This window comes from Pelodiscus sinensis, chromosome 2, assembly GCF_049634645.1.
Source record: "Pelodiscus sinensis isolate JC-2024 chromosome 2, ASM4963464v1, whole genome shotgun sequence".
NCBI classification, from domain to species: domain Eukaryota; kingdom Metazoa; phylum Chordata; order Testudines; family Trionychidae; genus Pelodiscus; species Pelodiscus sinensis.
The window spans coordinates 220,566,775-220,585,705 of NC_134712.1; the positions used below are offsets into that span (position 1 = coordinate 220,566,775).

The 18,931-nt window shown below is 41.0% G+C and overlaps 1 protein-coding gene across 1 annotated transcript in view; it reads left to right on the forward strand.

The window, feature by feature from the left end:
• MALRD1 (MAM and LDL receptor class A domain containing 1) overlaps positions 1-18,931 on the forward strand; it is a 439,697-nt gene that overhangs the window by 189,606 nt on the left and 231,160 nt on the right. The window contains exons 25-26 of the mRNA XM_075922485.1: positions 1,143-1,390; positions 8,320-8,611. Coding sequence (XP_075778600.1) covers positions 1,143-1,390; positions 8,320-8,611 — 540 coding nt within the window. The remainder of the gene's footprint in view (positions 1-1,142; positions 1,391-8,319; positions 8,612-18,931) is intronic.

Genomic DNA, 18,931 nt, shown 5'->3' on the forward strand with positions numbered 1-18,931 from the left:
GCTTGTCCTTGTAGCACAACATAAACTTTTTGCTTATTATTCAAGTCTACACTATATTCACAGACAAAAACTGTCAGGAAAATAAAGAATTTTTGCTTGAATTTTCAGTAGTAATTTTTAAATTTTCCTTGCTGCTTTTTAGCAGACAAATAAATGTCCAGTAAAGAGAGACTCTAGCAACAAAACTCAGGTTTGGGTCTCATCATTCCCAAACTTCGGGAGTGTTTAGTTCAAGATCATCTTTAGGACTTTAAGAATAGTTGGTCTCTCCCCAAAGACTTTTAAACAGATGCCACTTAATTACTGGAATACTGGATGCCACTTAAATACCTTAAATACCTTTTAGATGTTGATCTTCATCAGACCTCTGAAGAGGTTGGGATTCTGTTTGAACTTTAGGGGAAGGCTTTTGTCATTTCTTATTTTGTCAAACCAAATGACTCATCCCAATTTAAAAATTTATTTTCCAAGAACTTTGCCTTTCCAGTAACAACAACAAAAAATTAATTGAGCCCACTGAAGTCAGTGGAAAGATGCCCATTAACTTTAGTGAACTCTGATTCAGGTTTGTAATTATTAGCTTTAACTATAAAGCCAGTTAAATAGAATATTGTAATTATGTCAACATTAATTTATAGGAATAGCTGACTTAAAATGTTGATATATTTGGCTCTTTAGAAAATAAATCTAAGTACTTGCAACTTGTAAAACAATTTCACAGGACATATAAAACATACATTTTATACATATATAAATATAATGAATAGTTTTATGTATAGACATAAAATAATGTTTAGTTACATGCCTCTTAATTTATCTATTTGCATATTGCCCATTAAAATGTGTGCATTAATGGTTACTTGGATCAAATGCTTAAAGGAAATAAGCTGGAATTAAAGCATAGAAGCTGTTTAGTAATCAGAAATCCCTTAAAATGATCTTATTATCAGCAGTCATGTTATAATAGTAAACCAACAACTTATCTATTAAAAAGATTCATTAATTAAACAAACCCATGTTGTTGTTTTTCTCTATTGTGAGGATGTAGGCAAATCACTTTTTTGTGTATTTGGTTATAAGCTGGTTCTTTGCGTCTATCTTTATTTTTGTGCAGTATATTTGACAATCTTTTTTTTTTCCAGGTACATCCATGGGGCACTGCAATTTTGAATTTGATCTTTGTGCTTGGGAGCAAGATCAGAATGACGACTTTGATTGGACTCTCAGAACTGGCAGTATCATGATACCTGGCACTGGACCAATGGCTGATCACACCTTGCAAGGGCCATCTGGTCATTACATCTTCATAAAAAGCTCATTCCCTCAGTTGCCAGAGCAGAAAGCCAAGATTTTCAGTCCCAAGCTGAGCAGAAGGAGCAAAAATTGCAAGGTATGTCCAGGCATAGTACTGGGAGGTATGAGCCTGATTTGTAGAATGCTACAAAATAATAATCACTAATGTGATAGATAATAGATTACGACTGACATGTTTCTGAAAGAAAACTGGATTGTTGTAAAAGTATTACGGTCCTGATCCCAGGTTGACCTTGAAACCAATTACCAAACAAACATATTGTTGCTCATCGTGCAGTTGATTAAAGAAGAAGGACTTCATGACATGAGTACACTGGGCATCTTGGAAGTAGTAAGTAGCAAAAGAAGATATTGTCTATTCAGAGAGTGGCTTAGAAAAGGCGTATTGAACTAATGCACTGAAAGAAAAGCATAGATCTGCTTTAATGGAAAAAATTGAATAAAGAGGTACATTAACAACTGTATACAAGGGAGTGTAACTGCAAATGGAAGAATGCGTGATCAGAAGATTCTGCTCACTCATCTATCAGAAACTGGGGAAGAGTGAAGTTTGATTTATCAAAGTGCTACAGCACATTCTTGAATGTCCTGAAAAGAACCTGCCAGACATTTGGAAAAATGGATTGAAAGGCTTTCTAATTTCAGTGCAGTCTCTGCTTTCTTTGCTAAACTGCTCTTTTGTATCTTATTAACCCAGTGGCTTAAAACAGATACGCTTGTGGCTCCTGCAGTCACAGAACACTTGAAAGGAATTTGTGAAAATTTGGGGAGAAAATGTTATAGTATTACTTGCTCTGTATAAATATTTTTCCCCCACTCATAGGGTGTGTCTTGACTACAGGGTTTTTTCTAAAAAAAACCTTCCCCTGCATCTAGACTGCTGCCGCGTTCTTTCAAAATTAAATTGAAAGAACGTGGAAGCTTTTTCAACTGCGGTAAACCTGTTACGAGGAAGAACGCCTTTTTTTCCAAAGTGCTCTTTCAAAAAAAAAAAAAAAGGTGTTCTTGAATGCAAACAGGGCTTTTTTGAAAGAAAGCATCCAGACTGCCAAAAGCAGCTTGCTTTTTCGAAAAGTGGTTGCAATCTAGACACTCTCTCTTTTGAAAGAGGCTTTTTCAAAAGATTATTTTTCAAAATAATCTTTTGAAAAAGCCTCTTTCGAAAGAGGCTTGTGGTCTAGACATAGCCACTGACTCCTCTTTTCCACAGTTCACAAGGTTCAATGGGGTTGATCTGACTGATCTATGTTATTAAAAGCAAGTTAATAAACCTAATTGGTAAGGAATGCATAACAACACATCCACTTACCTATTTAAATAATAAAGCCTACATCTGAATCAAACAATTGTATTTTGTACATTTTCACTAGAAGAAATAAGTTTGTTTACCACTGTCTTTTCTTCATCCGCCTGTATTTAACTGCTGCCTTCCCTCATGCACACCAGCTTGCACACCTAAACATGTATGCTTACAATGATTGGAGGATGGAAGTTTGGAGGCCTTTGTAAGAAATGTTTTTATGGGACACTCAAAGGAGGAGAGAATGGAAATTTGAAGGCAGAGTCGGGAAGGGGTTGCCAGACATACAGGGTGATGTAGAGTAGTGTTTTTCAAACTTTCTTGTCTCGCAATTCGCTTGAAGAAAATGAGGGGGGTTGAGTGCAGGAGGGGCTCAGGGCTGAGACAGAGGATTGGGGTGCTGGGTTAGGCATGGACTTACCTCCAGCAACTAACAGTAAGCAGAGCAGTGGGAATTCTAGGGCTGGCTACCCACCTATCCTGGCACCTCACACCATGCCGTGCCCTGGAAGTAGCCAGTTGCAGGTCTGAATCCTAGGCAGAGGTGTGCAAGCAATCAGAGTGTGGGGCCAGGACTCAGAGGAAGGACAGTGTGTGGAGCTCTATGGTCCCCTACGTAGGAGCTGGACTGCTCCTGATGACTTTTGGTGTGCAGTGAGGTCTGTGGTGCCAGAACAGACAGGAAGCCTGCCTTAGCAACCCCCATTAGTGACCTGATCACACTACAGCCAAGTGACCCAGTGCTTGATATTCCATGACCCAGTACTATGTTGCAACCCGTACTTTGAAAACCACTGATGTAGAAGAAGGACAAGAGAAAATACAGGAGATGAAGGTGTAAAGCTAATTTAGCATCTGGGATTGCATAAAAGCATGGTGAAAGCTAAAAGAAGATGCGAGAAGAGCTAAGACAAGCTAAGACAAGGAATTGAATGAATCTTGAGTTTAAAAATGAGCATCGAAGAAATATAATTTCAATTAATAAATACAAGATAGAGTAAATCACTCTTAGCATGTAAATACCCACCCACTATACTAGCAGAAATGTCTGGGTTTTTTTCAATTCATTCACTTTCTTGTACTGCTCAGCAGTTCTTTGCAGTTCTTATTCCAAAACAACACTCCTGCCATCACCTTGAAATATCTCCACTTCTTATTATATGGCTGTAATTCTTAATTCATCCACATACAGGAAACTTGAGCTCCAATGTCTGTCAGCATTTTAACCTGTAAAAGAGGGTGTGTCATCTTTTTATATAGAATTTTGCAGAGATTTGTTGTGTTTTGCTGATTTCACCATTACAACTACTTCATCTTCATTCTATTTCATAAAGAAACAAACCATCTCAGGAAGATAACTCTATCAGAAATCTTATGGATGCTGACAAACTTAAATTGCATTTTTAAGGAGTCTGTGACTGGAGCTGATTCTGAGGTCCTCTGAGTGTACAGATGCAGAGCTGCTTTTTGGAATTGAAGCAGTCTGATCCAAACATTTCTAAACAGATTTACTGACTTTTCAAATGAGACCTCAGATGAAACTTTAACCCCTTATCCATTCAGGAAAAAAAAGCAAGTGCAATAATGATTTGAAGAGCTCACTTTTAATCATTTTGGTTGATGTTGCTATTTTTCAGGAAATGATTTTATTATACAAATATAACATGAGTAAATTGTCAATAGAGGAAAAAAAATAACTAATCTCTTAACTTGGAAATTCTGGGCCTCCATATTTGAAAATTTCTCTAAATCTTTTTTCTTAGGCCCTCAGAATCATAGTCTCTCTCCTTTGAACATGTATGTGTGGGCAATCACATCTGCTTTGAAGAAATATAAAATAACTAATGATGAAACATCCATTGTATGAATATTGCTTTCTAGTATCAGAGGGGTAGCCGTGTTAGTCTGAATTTGCAAAAGCGACAAGAAGTCCTGTGGCACCTTATAGACTAACTGAAGTGTAGGAGCATAAGCTTTCGTGGGCAAAAACCCACTTCGTCAGATGCATGTAGTGGAAATTTCCAGAGGCAGGAATAAATATGCAGGCCAGGATCAGGCTGGAGATGACCAGGTGGATCCAATCAAGGAGGATGAGGCCCACTTCTAGCAGCTGATCTGGAGGTGTGAATTCCAAGAGAGCAGAAGCTGCTTTTGTAGTTAGCAAGCCATTCACAGTCTTTGTTTAATCCAGAGTTGATTGTGTCAAACTTAAAGATGAACTGTAGCTCAGCAGTTTCTCTTTGAAGTCTGGTCCTGAAGTTTTTTTGCTGCAGGATGGCTACTTTTAGATCTGCAATTGTGTGTCCAGGAAGATTGAAGTGTTCCCCTACAGGTTTTTGTATGTTGCCATTCCTAATATCAGATTTGTGTCCATTGATTCTTTTACGTAGGGACTGTCCTGTTTGGCCGATGTATATAGCAGTGGGGCATTGTTGGCACATGATGGCATATATTACGTTGGTGGATGTGCAGGAGAATGTACCAGTGACAGTATGGCTGATCTGGTTAGGTCCTGTGATGGTGTATATATGTGGGCAGAGTTGGCACCGAGGTTTGTTGCAAGGATTGGTTCCTGAGTTCGAGTTATTATGGTGCGGTGTGTAGTTGCTGGTGAGAATATGCTTCAGGTTGGCGGGTTGTCTGTGGGCAAGGACCGGCCTACCTCCCAAGGCCTGTGAAAGCGAGGGATCATTGTCCAGGATGGGTTGAAGATCACTAATGATGTGTTGGAGAGGTTTTAGCTGGGGACTGTAGGTGATGGCCAGTGGTGTTCTGTTGGTTTCTTTCTTGGGCTTGTCCCGTAGCAGGAGGCTTCTGGGTACACGTCTGGCTCTGTCAATCTGTCACCGCATATGCTCCAACCCCTCAGACAGAGACCTACACCTACAAGATCTTCAACAAGCATTCTGTAAACTGCGATACCCACACGAGGAAGTGAGGAGACAGATTGACAGAGCCAGACGTGTACCCAGAAGCCTCCTGCTACGGGACAAGCCCAAGAAAGAAACCAACAGAACACCACTGGCCATCACCTACAGTCCCCAGCTAAAACCTCTCCAACACATCATTAGTGATCTTCAACCCATCCTGGACAATGATCCCTCGCTTTCACAGGCCTTGGGAGGTAGGCCGGTCCTTGCCCACAGACAACCCGCCAACCTGAAGCATATTCTCACCAGCAACTACACACCGCACCATAATAACTCGAACTCAGGAACCAATCCTTGCAACAAACCTCGGTGCCAACTCTGCCCACATATATACACCATCACAGGACCTAACCAGATCAGCCATACTGTCACTGGTACATTCTCCTGCACATCCACCAACGTAATATATGCCATCATGTGCCAACAATGCCCCACTGCTATATACATCGGCCAAACAGGACAGTCCCTACGTAAAAGAATCAATGGACACAAATCTGATATTAGGAATGGCAACATACAAAAACCTGTAGGGGAACACTTCAATCTTCCTGGACACACAATTGCAGATCTAAAAGTAGCCATCCTGCAGCAAAAAAACTTCAGGACCAGACTTCAAAGAGAAACTGCTGAGCTACAGTTCATCTTTAAGTTTGACACAATCAACTCTGGATTAAACAAAGACTGTGAATGGCTTGCTAACTACAAAAGCAGCTTCTGCTCTCTTGGAATTCACACCTCCAGATCAGCTGCTAGAAGTGGGCCTCATCCTCCTTGATTGGATCCACCTGGTCATCTCCAGCCTGATCCTGGCCTGCATATTTATTCCTGCCTCTGGAAATTTCCACTACATGCATCTGACGAAGTGGGTCTTTGCCCACGAAAGCTTATGCTCCTACACTTCAGTTAGTCTATAAGGTGCCACAGGACTCCTCGTCGCTATTGCTTTCTATTGTATCTTAAATGCCATAAAAAAAGGATGAGGGTCATAGCTGGCAAAAATTAGCTTTTTTCATGTATGAATGTGTTTATCAAGTATGTAGATTTGGCTTAAATCAGAAGACATTTTTTTTTATTCTGAAACAATCAAAGCCAGGTTTATGGCACTTTTCAAGCACTTTGAACATCTCTGTAATTTTGAAGTTTCCTTTTATGTAGTTCTTCAAGAGAATTCAGGTTTGAATCATACTGGCATGCACATATGGCTGGTTTGCATTGTAAATTGTAGCCAACTGTATTTTGATGCTCAGAATTGCTGGTGACCATCAGTGATTGAGACACAAAGTAGACATGAAACCAAATAAAAATATGATGACATAAGGATGACAAAGCTTGTTTTCACAGAAAACATTGATAGCTAGGTGGGATCAGGAGGGTTTTCGCAATTCATTACAAATGTGTTAGAGTGGAAATGGGAAAACCATCTTCAGTTCTTGACACCACCAGATAAAGATTACAATCTCCATTGACCAGTGTACTCCTCGGATATAGGAAATCTTACGTTCCCCAAAAACTGCCTGTTTCAAGGCCCAGGCCTGCACCAGGTAGACACGTTTTCTTGTTTCTTAGAATGAGCATGAGTCTAAATTCCTTGGAATCAATTGTGAGGCTACTTAAGAATATACACTGGATCCATATGGCCACACAGGAGTCAATATCAAAACTTTCATTGACTTCAACACACCCGTAAACAACTAAACATAAAAGGGAAACAGAAGGCAAGGGAAAAAAGTCACCTGGTTAAAAGGCAAGGTAAATGCAAGCCAAAACAGTATCCTTCAAAAAGTGGAAAGCCAGTAGAAGTGATAAAAATAGAAAGGAACACAACTATGGAAGGTATAATGTGTAGTCTGTTGTTAAAATCTGTTGTTCTGCCAGAAAACTGAATAATAAGAGTTAAGTGTACATTTTATCAAGTGCCAAGGTGATCCCATAAATTATAGATCAGCAAGCAAGTCTTGCTTGTTTTCCACAAAATGAGTTGTAAATATAGAACTCGTAATTTATTTAATTTTCAAGAAGTCTTTGATAAATCTATCACAAGAGGTTGTTAAGGAGTCTAAGTAGTCATGAATTGAAAGCTAAGGTTCTGTCAGGGACTAGAATCTGGTTGAAAGAGAACCAAGTACAAGACTAAATATTCAACGGGCATTGACAACACCTGCCATTCACTGTGGTGCTTCCTTGTACTTTCTCTACTGTTACCCTACTTGAGCACTATCATTATGTTTAATATTCTGTTTTTCCCTCTCTCTCTCTCTCTCTTCACTTATAACTCCTCCTTCTATTTTCCCTACTGTGTCTTTTATATAGGCTCACTTTGAAATAATCCTCATTTAGGAAAGATCTCTATGCAGGTGAGACACTTCAGAGTCCATGCGTCATACTTGAGTTATTAAAGATACTCCACTTATGCTAAAGGACATTGTTTATGCATTGTTCCCTGCCTCTGCTTTGTCATCAGTTTTCACAGTTTTACGTTTAAATGGGAAATTTGCTCAGAAGAAGGCAATCAGCATTTAGCAGCTCTATAAGCACTGAAATGTTGGTTTCCAAAATAGCTTCCATTAGTTTACTGAAGAATAGTACTATAGATTACTGCTAATGAGATATTTTTCCTTGTGTTTAATTAAAACACTAGGTAAGGAATGATTCAGCAGTTTTGACTCTCTTCTGAGAATTAAGGATGCTTCCGAGTGAAAATTTGGGGTAATTGTAATGACAGAGGATATTTAATGTTCTCTAGTGGGTATTGAATGCCATTACTCTTGGTTGCAGATATTATTTTATTACCATATGCATGGTGTCAGCATTGGATCATTAACCATCTATCAGGTGACAGCATCAAATCAAGAAAAGGTCCTTTTCAATTTAACTGGAAACCAGGGAAACTTCTGGCAGAGAAAACAATTGCTCCTGGATGAGGATGAGGACTTCCAGATCACCTTTGAAGGGCAAGTTGGGAAAGGTTACAGAGGTGATATAGCACTTGATGACATCACATTTACCAAGGAATGTTTGCCTTCACCTGATGCCTTCTCAGCAGAATCCACAGCACTACCTCCAACAGGTACGTTCCTATTAAATAGACTCAACAATTTCACAGCATCAGATTCTGAAAAGGGGAGCAAACACACCTTGCTTTGATTTTTCTGTTGCTTGTTTTTTTTTTAATGTCCAGAAAGGAATATAATTTGAAGTAGCTTTTTGGTATGTTGACCAATCTATTTAATAAAAATGCTGATTGGAGGAGATCTCACCTTGAGCAGGACAAACTCACAGGAGTGGTCCCATTTAAGTCAGTAGGGCTATTAATGAGTAAAATCAAGTGCAAAGGGGGTGAAGAGTGAAAGGAACTTGCTTTTCTAAAGCCCATGTACAAAGACTGAGTAGAATCCCACTGGGGAGTAGATACACTCCTCCCTGCTTACCTCTCTGGATGCAAGAGGTACATGAGTGATAAAAGGTAGAGTACACACACACAAAATCCTCCCTCCACATTTTCCAGAAGAACTGTTGCAAAAGCTATAGAACTGCTATGCCAACATGTGCTGCCACTGTAATTAGAGTGCCACCAATCAACACACAACTTGCAGCATAAGATGAAATGTAAGTCACAAGCTAACCCTTAATTTCCACTGATTTTTATTCTGAGCAATTCATAGTAAGTCAGGAGGAGCTCTTCCTCTCTGTTAGCTTTTGGCAGCTAAGCTCTCAGATACAAACTATGAATATGCAGCTCTCATTGAAATCACTGGGATTACTGCCATGGCTTGAGGGCAGTATAAAACTCTCAGGATTTTTTATTTTGGGAAGGGGAGGCATTTATAATGGGTTTCCATTGAACTGGGAGTCTGTTATTTTCTTAAATCTGTTTTCAGAAAGCCTTGTTGAAACAGTGAATTGGGTACAATAAGCTGTAATTTTTATTTTATTGATCTTTGTTTCACATTTATTCTTTCTATAAGCATAGTATTTACTGTCAAATTACATAACTACTTCAAAATTATGACAAATACAGTCTAAAGCAGGCTAGGCTTGTCTGTGGTAGGAAATCTGGTTTTTTCCCCTAGAGAATTCTATTTTTCTAATGGTTGATGGTTTGGATTCACTATCCTTTTTCTCCTCTTTGGGGTGGGAAAAGATTTTTCTTTCTAAAAAGCCCTGTCATTCTGATCTTCTGAATAGTAGACATTCTGGCCGTGGTCAGAATTCCCTAGATTAAAGAAAATGTTAAAAAAAATCCTGTTTTGTGGAGACCAGTTGGTTTCAATGAAGTTTTCATCACAGTTTGGGAGGAGACAGGAACCTGACGACATTGTCCTGAGTCACCGCAGACCTTTTCATCCTATATCACTCTGGGGGCATCTACACAGCAGTGTTATTTCGAAATAACAGCCATTATTGCATAATAATGCAAGCATCTGCAAAGCAATTCCATTATTTCAAAATAAAATTTGAAATTATGGATGGCTTATTTCGAAATCTGTAAACCTCACTGTATGAGGAGTAATGCCCCTTTTGAAATAGCTATTTCAAAATAGCAGTAGTGTGGACGTTCCACTGCTGCTATTTTGAAGTAGCTCCTCCCCAGAGTCATTGAAAGTAATTACTCCCAGTGCTTCCTGGGGCTCTAAATCAAGAGAGCACGTCCACATTAGGGGTGTGTCTAGACTACATGCCTCCGTCGACGGAGGCATGTAGATTAGCCAGATCGGAAGAGGGAAATGAAGCCGCGATTAAAATAATCGCGGCTTCATTTAAATTTAAATGGCTGCCCCGATCTGCCGATCAGCTGTTTGTCGGCAGATCGGGGCAGTCTGGACGCGATGCGCCGACAAAGAAGCCTTTCTTGATCGACACAGGTATGCCTCGTGAAACCAGGTTTACCTGTGTTGATCAAGAAAGGCTTCTTTGTCGGCGCATCGCGTCCAGACTGCCCCGATCTGCCGACAAACAGCTGATCGGCAGATCGGGGCAGCCATTTAAATTTAAATGAAGCCGCGATTATTTTAATCGCGGCTTCATTTCCCTCTTCCGATCTGGCTAATCTACATGCCTCCGTCGACGGAGGCATGTAGTCTAGACACACCCTAGGGGAACCTGCCTCAGACTAGTTTTGAGGCTTCCCTGTAGTATGGACGTGCTATTTCGAAATAAGCTCTTTCAAAAAAATTCAAAATAGCTTATTTCAAAATAAGCATGCTGTGTAGCCTTACCCTCTGAGTCAGAGGCTAGATCTACACAGGAAAGCTTTGGCAATAATGCTGGCAACATGGAAAAGTCACCAGAAATAAAGTCACCAAATCACACTTACACTGCCCCTATCTGTCAATATATCATGGCCACATTGTTATCTCCTGCGTCGACAGAAAAAGCAAAGCAATGTGGATAGGCATCCCACAGCGCCTGGTGTCAGCTTCAATCACCATGCAATGTGGGAATGCGCAATGTAGCATAAGGCATTTTGGGAATGTGAAAAACATCCCATCTGGTCTTTACTACAGAGTTATCCTGAAGTTTATGGCTTACTATCACACCATTTGAAACTTACCGTCCTTGCTGCACACTCCAGCATCTGCTGTGAGAAATCATGGATCCCAGACTTCTCTCTTATGTTGTGTTCAGTGTGTTTAGGACACATTGGGATCACATTGTCAAGCAGGTGTGGGTTGAAGAGCAGTGGCTACAGAATTTTAGGATGCGTAGAGCAACTTTCCTAGACCTATGTGCTGAGCTGGCCTCTGAACTGTGATGCAAGGACACCAGAATGAAAGCTGCTTTCTCACTAGAGAGGCATGTTGTGATTGCTTTGTGGAACCTGGCAATGCTTGTTTGCTACCCTTCAGTTGCAAATGAATTTGAAGTGGGGAAGTCTACTATTGGGACAGTACTTGGGCAATTGTGCAGGGCAATAAATCACATTTTGCTGTGTAGGACAGTGACTCTGGGGAATGTGGATGACATAGTGGCTGGCTTTACTGAAATGGGATTTCCAAACTATAGCGGGGCAATCGATGGCACACACATTCCCATTGTAGTGCCACCCCACCTTGCCACAAAGCACATCAATTGGAAGGGGTATTTCTTGATGGTGGTTTAGATGCTTATAGATCACCATGGACATTTCACAGACATGAATGCAGGGTCGTTTGAATATAAGAATGGCCATACTGGGTCTGACCAACGGTCCATCCAGCCCAATATCCTGTCTGCCGACAAGTGGCCAATACCAGATGCCCCAGAGAGAGGGGACACAACAGGTAATCGTCATCCATTTCCAGACACATGATTTGGAAAGATTCATGATGCATGCATCTTCAAGAACAGTGGCTTGAACAGGAAGCTGTAGAGAGGGACTTCCTTTCCAGACCACAAAATTATAATGGGGCATGTGGAAATGCCCACGGTGATCCTCAGTGATGTGGCTTACCTGTTACAGCCCTGGCTCACGAAGCCTTATGCAGAGCACCTGGATAGCAGTAAGGGGCAGTTCAGCTACAGACTAAGCCAATGCCCCATGTTTGTTGAATGTGCCTTTGGAAGATTGAAAGGGAGATGGAGGTGTCTTTATGACAGGCTGGACCTTATGGAGGATCATATCTCCATGGTGGTGGCTACATGCTATTGCTTACATAATTTGTGTGAGAGTAGGGATGTAGCATTTGCCCATAGGTGGAGCACTGAGACACAGCACCTGGACACACTGTTCGAACAGCCAGAAACACATGCTGTCATAGGAGCCCATAGGGCAGCCATAGGTAGCAAGGAGGCTCCGAGGAACCAGTTTGAAAATGAGGGGCACTGACATTTCTGCAGTTGTGGTTGCTTTCCTGTCTCCTCCCACTACTCATCCTGAGCAAGGAATTCCTATGAGACCAAGCGATGTTACAGGCTTCTACAGGGGGCCAGAGCAATTGGTATGGGCGGTATCACACAAGCTTATGAAAACCCGCATCAGTTTTGCCTTTATTGATCTCTTGCAGTCATGATCACACACAAAAGGTGAATGCTTTCTGGCAATGGCTATTGGAAAACCTCACAATTATTTTAATGTCCATCTGTCAAAGTCACAGTTGCTGTGACAGGGAGTGGAGTGTGCTAGGAAAAAATCCATTGCCAGATAGTGAAAAGGAGTGTAGGGGTGTAGAGGGAGGGTTGCTGTATATAGAATTTTATATTTGATGCCAGGGAGGTATCTGTGTGGGTGTAAAGGAAGGGTTACTTGGTAAAGAATTCTCAGTGTGTTAACAGGGAGGCCTTTGGTTCTGTTTGCTCTTCATCTTAATTAGATACTTCAGCATTTCAATTTGGTCTTCCATGAGCCTTACCATGTGGTCAGTGGCTTCTGTTCTCACTTTCATCTCCCTGGCACATGTTTTTCTCTCTTTTTTTTTCATTTGGAGCATTGAAGGCTGCAAAACATCCTTAACTAGGACCTCTCTGGTCCTCGATATTGTTTTCTGAATTGACTAAGCTTGTCAGTGGGGGAGCACATCTGCCTCCTCAAGGTCTGGTCTGGAAAAGTAACCATTAACGATAGAGTGACTGTTTTATACTTGATAAAGATTAAAACCTTTCACTAACATGCACTTCTCTGAACAAAACTGGCCATTTTTGCTGTTAGCTAGAGGCAAATACAAATCTAGCCAGAAATTCTGATCATGATGAGTTTTAAAGGTGGATGCAGGAGGGCGGGAGGAGAATTTGGCATGCAGGAACAAGAAAGTAGAGTCCTCGCTTGTGCAGCAGGTGTACATGGAAATAATTTGCAATAATCCTCTACTTGTCCACAGGCTGCAGTAACACTGGTTGATGAAGGTTAACAGGGCTCTGCTTCTGGATGTGAGCACGGGGTCCCTCGCTCCTTATGCAGCTCAACTCTGTGCCACATTGGTTCCAGCAGCACAGATAGAGGAATGGTTTGGAGAGTGTCGTACCACGGGGCTGGGGAAATGGCAGCCCTGACAGAGACTCTCTATGAGAAAGTTAATTAGCATTTCACAAAATGTGTTGACACTATCGTCCTGCAAAATTCTGTTGATATGTCTGTGCATCAATGCCTTGTTTGGATATAATGCCGAACCAGGCAGGGCATAGCGAGCTCACAGAAACAAAGCCTCTGGGTGCTCCACGTAAAATCTCCTTCCTCCCACATTTCAGAAAAGCAAGTTATTCTGCATCTCTTCCCTTGTTTCATACTCCACATCCAGCTGCTAAGACTCAACTTGAGCCTCAAGACATGAGAACAGTTCTTCACTGCCTACCGCACTAGGTGACTCCATAATGAGTCCCACCTCCTCATCTGCTTCTGCCTCTTCATCATGATCTTTTCCCTCCAGGTTAAGTCCTGTTTCTTCTGACTCTATGCTGTCTGAAGTATGCACAGTGTACTTGCCTGCAGATGTGGGGTCCCCACCGAGGATTTCATCCAGTTTTTTATAAAAATGTCATGTGTTAGGTACAGCACCAGAGCAGCAATTTGTCTTATTGACTTTCTAGTGCACCTGCTGGAGTTCCTTTGTCTTGATTCTGCATTGCAGAGTGTCTTGCTCATACTTCTTTTCACAAAGGGCTCAAGAAATGTTGTCGTACATGTCCCAGTTCCTGTGCATCACTCAGAGCTGTGATAGCACTGATTCTTCACCCTACATACTGATAAGATGCTAAAGTTCTGGGGTGCTCCAAGCAGGAGCAACATCAACAAAAAGCTAACTAGAATAAAAGATGTAAAATATTGTTTTTATGAACTGGATTGGACCATTATTAACAATTCAGAAAATTATTTGTCTATTTTTGTGAGAGTACTGTATTGTTTACTCACACAATTATTTTGAAAATTGCAGATGTCACATCCACACAATTCCCTTTCTATCCCTGTACGGTGAGAAAGAACTGGTCAAAATTCAACATGTTGATTTTGCATCTACTCCACTTGACTGCTGACAAGGAAAGGGAATGACACCATTGTCCCTTGTTTAAAGGCCCATCCTAATTGTTATTCAACTTGGAAGATTCTACTGCCCTTGCCAGGTTGTTTGGGGAGCTGACTCTTCCTCCTCTTCCTCCCCACCAGTACCACTTCTGAGTGATCCCAGTAGTCACTCCTGGTGGTAGCAGGCAGGAAAAGAGAAATTGGGGAAAGAGAAATTGGGTATTATGATAAAGTTAACAGAGTGGAATTTTGAGGGGTGACCTTTCCTGGCTCTACTTTAGTCTTTCTATGTGTGTACTTTAACAATTCACTTAGTCTCTCTTGTTTTTATTCCCAAACAAGAAAATGGAGGTATCCATTAAGGAGTGCATTAATTTTTATGAGGTGCATATATTATGCTGATCCATAGAAAAGCTTATAGAAATACAGATAAACTCGGTTTTCTTCTTCAGAATTTCATTTATTGCACTTTAAGCATTGAGTCAAGCTGGACTGGAAACTCCATCTAGCACAGTGTATCCTGGCCAGAATTAAGCCCATGATGCACCTGGGTTCCAGAATATACTTGTAAACTAAAAACTTTATACTGTTGTGACCCCAAGAAGTGATTTGCTGAGGTTTCTCTTCTGTACTCTGGTGCTTCTGGACCTACTGCAGTTGCAATACATGTGAGTCCCTGTGGCAACATTAGAAACTTCAAATGCTTTGTTTTTGATAGCAAAAGTCTGTTAAAAACACTTCTATCAAATTGAAGTTATTAAAGCCTCAGAAAAAGCCACATAGGACCTATTCCAACACATAATATGTCCAGGATGTAATGTGTAGAACTTTAGATGTTCATTGTAATTTCAAGCAACAGTACGAGTGCCTCAGGACTCATCTTAGCCAACATTATCTTTAGAATCTATGTAAATCCGTTTACCTTCTCTTACCTACAGAATTTCCATTTGTACTGACCAGGGATTTAAACTCTGATCGCCAAAGGTCTCAGGCTAGATCTGCTTTTAAACCATGCTTTTTGCTGCATTATGGGGATGGAATTAGTTGCAGGGTTTTGGATCCATTTGCACCCATGATGCTGGGCAGAGGGAAATAAAGCAGCACCTGAGACTATGAGGATGATGGGCGATCACTCATTGCCAAGTGTGATCACCTTGCATGGGAATTGTGGACTCTCAGGTGGTTGATAAGGCCAATCATTGAACTATAAGTTCTATTATAATACGGACATCCAAAAAAACAAACAGGAAAACAAAACCCTGAAACTATGGAATTGGGATAAACCAAGTCTGAGACATTTTGTCTTGTTTCCATTGGTTTAATTTTATAATAACCAGTGATGTGTGGTCTGTGTATGCAATGATTGCATTGCAAGCCCCAAGACAGACTGTATACTTTGTCTGGCCCTTCAAGTGCACATGGAGGATGCCATTTTATAGTACAGGAGGAGGGTTGCTCCCCCTCAGAGACTGCTGACAACAGAAACGGGCAGCTGAGATGGAGATAAATCACAGGCATCACCACTCCTGACACTGAAGAGCTGCAAAGCAGACACGCCAAGAGAAGGGGCTGGAGATAGAGCCTAAGAAAGGGCAGTAGACCCTGATAGACAGGCCATCCTTGCCATTCTTTGTTTTCTTCCCAGTTCCTCTTTCTCATAAGGGAAAGAGGAGAAAGTTCCTCTCTTTTGTCTGTTTGATTTTTAGAACCCCTCATGTGCTACAAACTGGAAGGAAGGATGGTATAAATGACAAGCAAGTGGTTTGAAGGAGTCCCTGCTCCCCACATAGGTCAATACTTGGAGATAGTCACAGCTGCAAATTTTAAAAGAGAATAGATTTATAATTCTACAAAACCACATTACATTTCTAAATATTTAAACTGTGTACTCCCTGTTGTTTTTTCTCCTTGCTAAATATGCAGTAATATTTAAAGGAGAGAGGAGAGAGTTTGACAATTCATAAAAAAGGCATTTTGAAAGCATTGTCATGGACTGCTGACTAACTGCCTTTCCGCATGGTGCTGCTTAGCAACCATCCAGACAACCAACTCAGTGAGAGCTGCGTAGACTGTTGAGGTTCAGAAACAGTAAATCATCATTTCGGGGCACTGCTTATCAACTCTTCACTGTATGAATAGGGGTGGCTATTGCAGTGTTTGGAACTGTTCAAATTCTACAATGATAGCTTGTGTAGGAAGGCACATGAATAGTTTGATTTGATACCAACACAACTTACTCCTTCCACAGTGGCTTCCTTCAGTGTGCTCTGGATTTGAAATGTAGCCACCTCGGGAAAGAGCAGCACATAGCGTCAGCACTTCTGGAGAGTAGTGTTTCAGAAAGCTGTGATTCTTCCCTGCTCTTCCTTTGCTCTGGAACATTCATCCTTTTTTTTTGGGGCAGCTTATTCCTCACTGCGTGCCTGGCCACCTCACTGCTAGACCGGCAAGAGAGGTTTGGGAGGAATTGTAGTCTATCCCTCTTTGCCCCCTTTCCCATTAGCTCAGGGGGACACATATCAGGTCATGGAGTACTGTCCTCTGGACTGGGTAGGAGAGGTCAATAGAGGTAACTTCACTGCACAACCAACTAATGTTTGCAGCAAAGCTGGCAGCACCTTTGTATTTTATTAATGTTGGTGGATTATTAATAGATCTTAAAGTTCACAATGACCTATGCTGAATTTTCATCTATAATATTTTATATATTGATAAGATCATATTGTCTAGGTCCCCTAAGCATAGACCAGGACCCCATTGTGCTAGATTTTTGTGAACATCATGGGAAAGAGTTTTGAGAAGGAAATCAAAAATGAATGATGTAATTTTGTGGATATCCATGGCAACTCCTACCATGCTTATGGGGTAGCAGGGAAAAAAACAGAAAAGTGTTCATCCGAAAATATATAACGAGTAGGCAGTGGAGGCTGGCATGATAGGCAAGCATGATAGACAGCTTAGCTCTGAATGAAAGATGATAGATGGAGGGCAGAGATTGACTTCAAGGACTATGAAAATGAACACAGGGAGCTTATGTGTGATGCACTAGATGTGGGGGAACCACTAGAAAAATGTAAAGAGAGTGATGACATGGTCAAAATGAAAGGCAAAGAAAATGAGTCTGAATGGGTATGAGTGGAGCACGATTGCATTTATCGAGGCCACAGAGAGAGATGTAGCCATAAACATGATGAAAGATGATGAGAATGTGGACAAGAGTTCTAACAATGTGGATAGATAGGAAGGGTCATATTTGAGAGATTTTATGCAGAGAAAATGGGCTAGAATTAGAGAGAACCTGGATATGAGGACCTAGTGAGAAATCTGAGTGAAAGAGGAACAAGTTATGGGTCGAGTGACAGGAAGGTGATGTTCACTGTGATCAAGAAAGGAAGTGTTGGAGACTTCTTTAGGAGAGAAGATTAGGTGCTCTGTTTAAACTATATTGAGCTTGAGCTGGCAATTCACATTTGTGGATGATCTTATTCAAAGATAAGTTAAAGAGGGAGAAGAAAAGGAAATCCCACAGAGAGCTAGAGGAGGAAAGAGCAGGATGCTGTGAAGGATATGCTGAAAGAACTATGTGAAGGCGGACCAGAACAGAGACACAGATGCCAAGGGAGGATTTCAAGAAGAGAAGCATGGTTGACAATGCCAAACATGGCTGACACGACAAGGAGAATGACGATGGAGTACTGATAGTGTTTTATCTAGGGAGAAGTCAATAGAGACTTTGGCAAGAGCAATTTCAGAAGACTGCAAGGATTGAAAGCTGGATTGGAGAGGGCCTAAAGTGGATTTGGAATAGAGACACTCCCGAAAGCCATTGTAAACAGTCCATTCAATGAGTTTTTAGAGATGAGAGAGGGAGCAGTCATTGAAGATGCAAATGAGGTCAATTTTTCAAAACAATTAGAGTGATTAAAGCATGTTTGTATTGTGAGGGAAAGAGTCAGAGGAGACTCAGAGGTTAAGGAGAAAAGTAAGGTAGAGAATGAGAGTGGGCACAAGGGAGATCAGAAATATGCAAAAGAATGGGGCCACTGGAGCAAGTGGAAAAGATAAAGGAAGAAAGCAGATGACAAACTTCTAAGTCAGGAAAAAAGGAAGAGAGAGTTGTAAGGAGGAAAGGGGAGCTATATCTGGCCTTCTTACCTTGACTAGGCTATAGTTCAACACTGACTTGGCTATAGCTGTAGTCAGGAAGGTGCATAGGATCATTATATAATATAATATATATATTTATTTGAAAATAGCCATGGATGTTCATGACACTTTACAGACATCCCATGATAGGTCCCCATCACAGAGATCTTACAATCTGAGATAAAACAGTACATGGGATTACATCTTCCAAGGGGGAGAAGATAAAGGAGGATGGCAGTTGCAAAATATGAGTTTCTGCAGCTAGTTTTGTATCAAATATACACTATGTTTTTATTTAATTAATTCAGG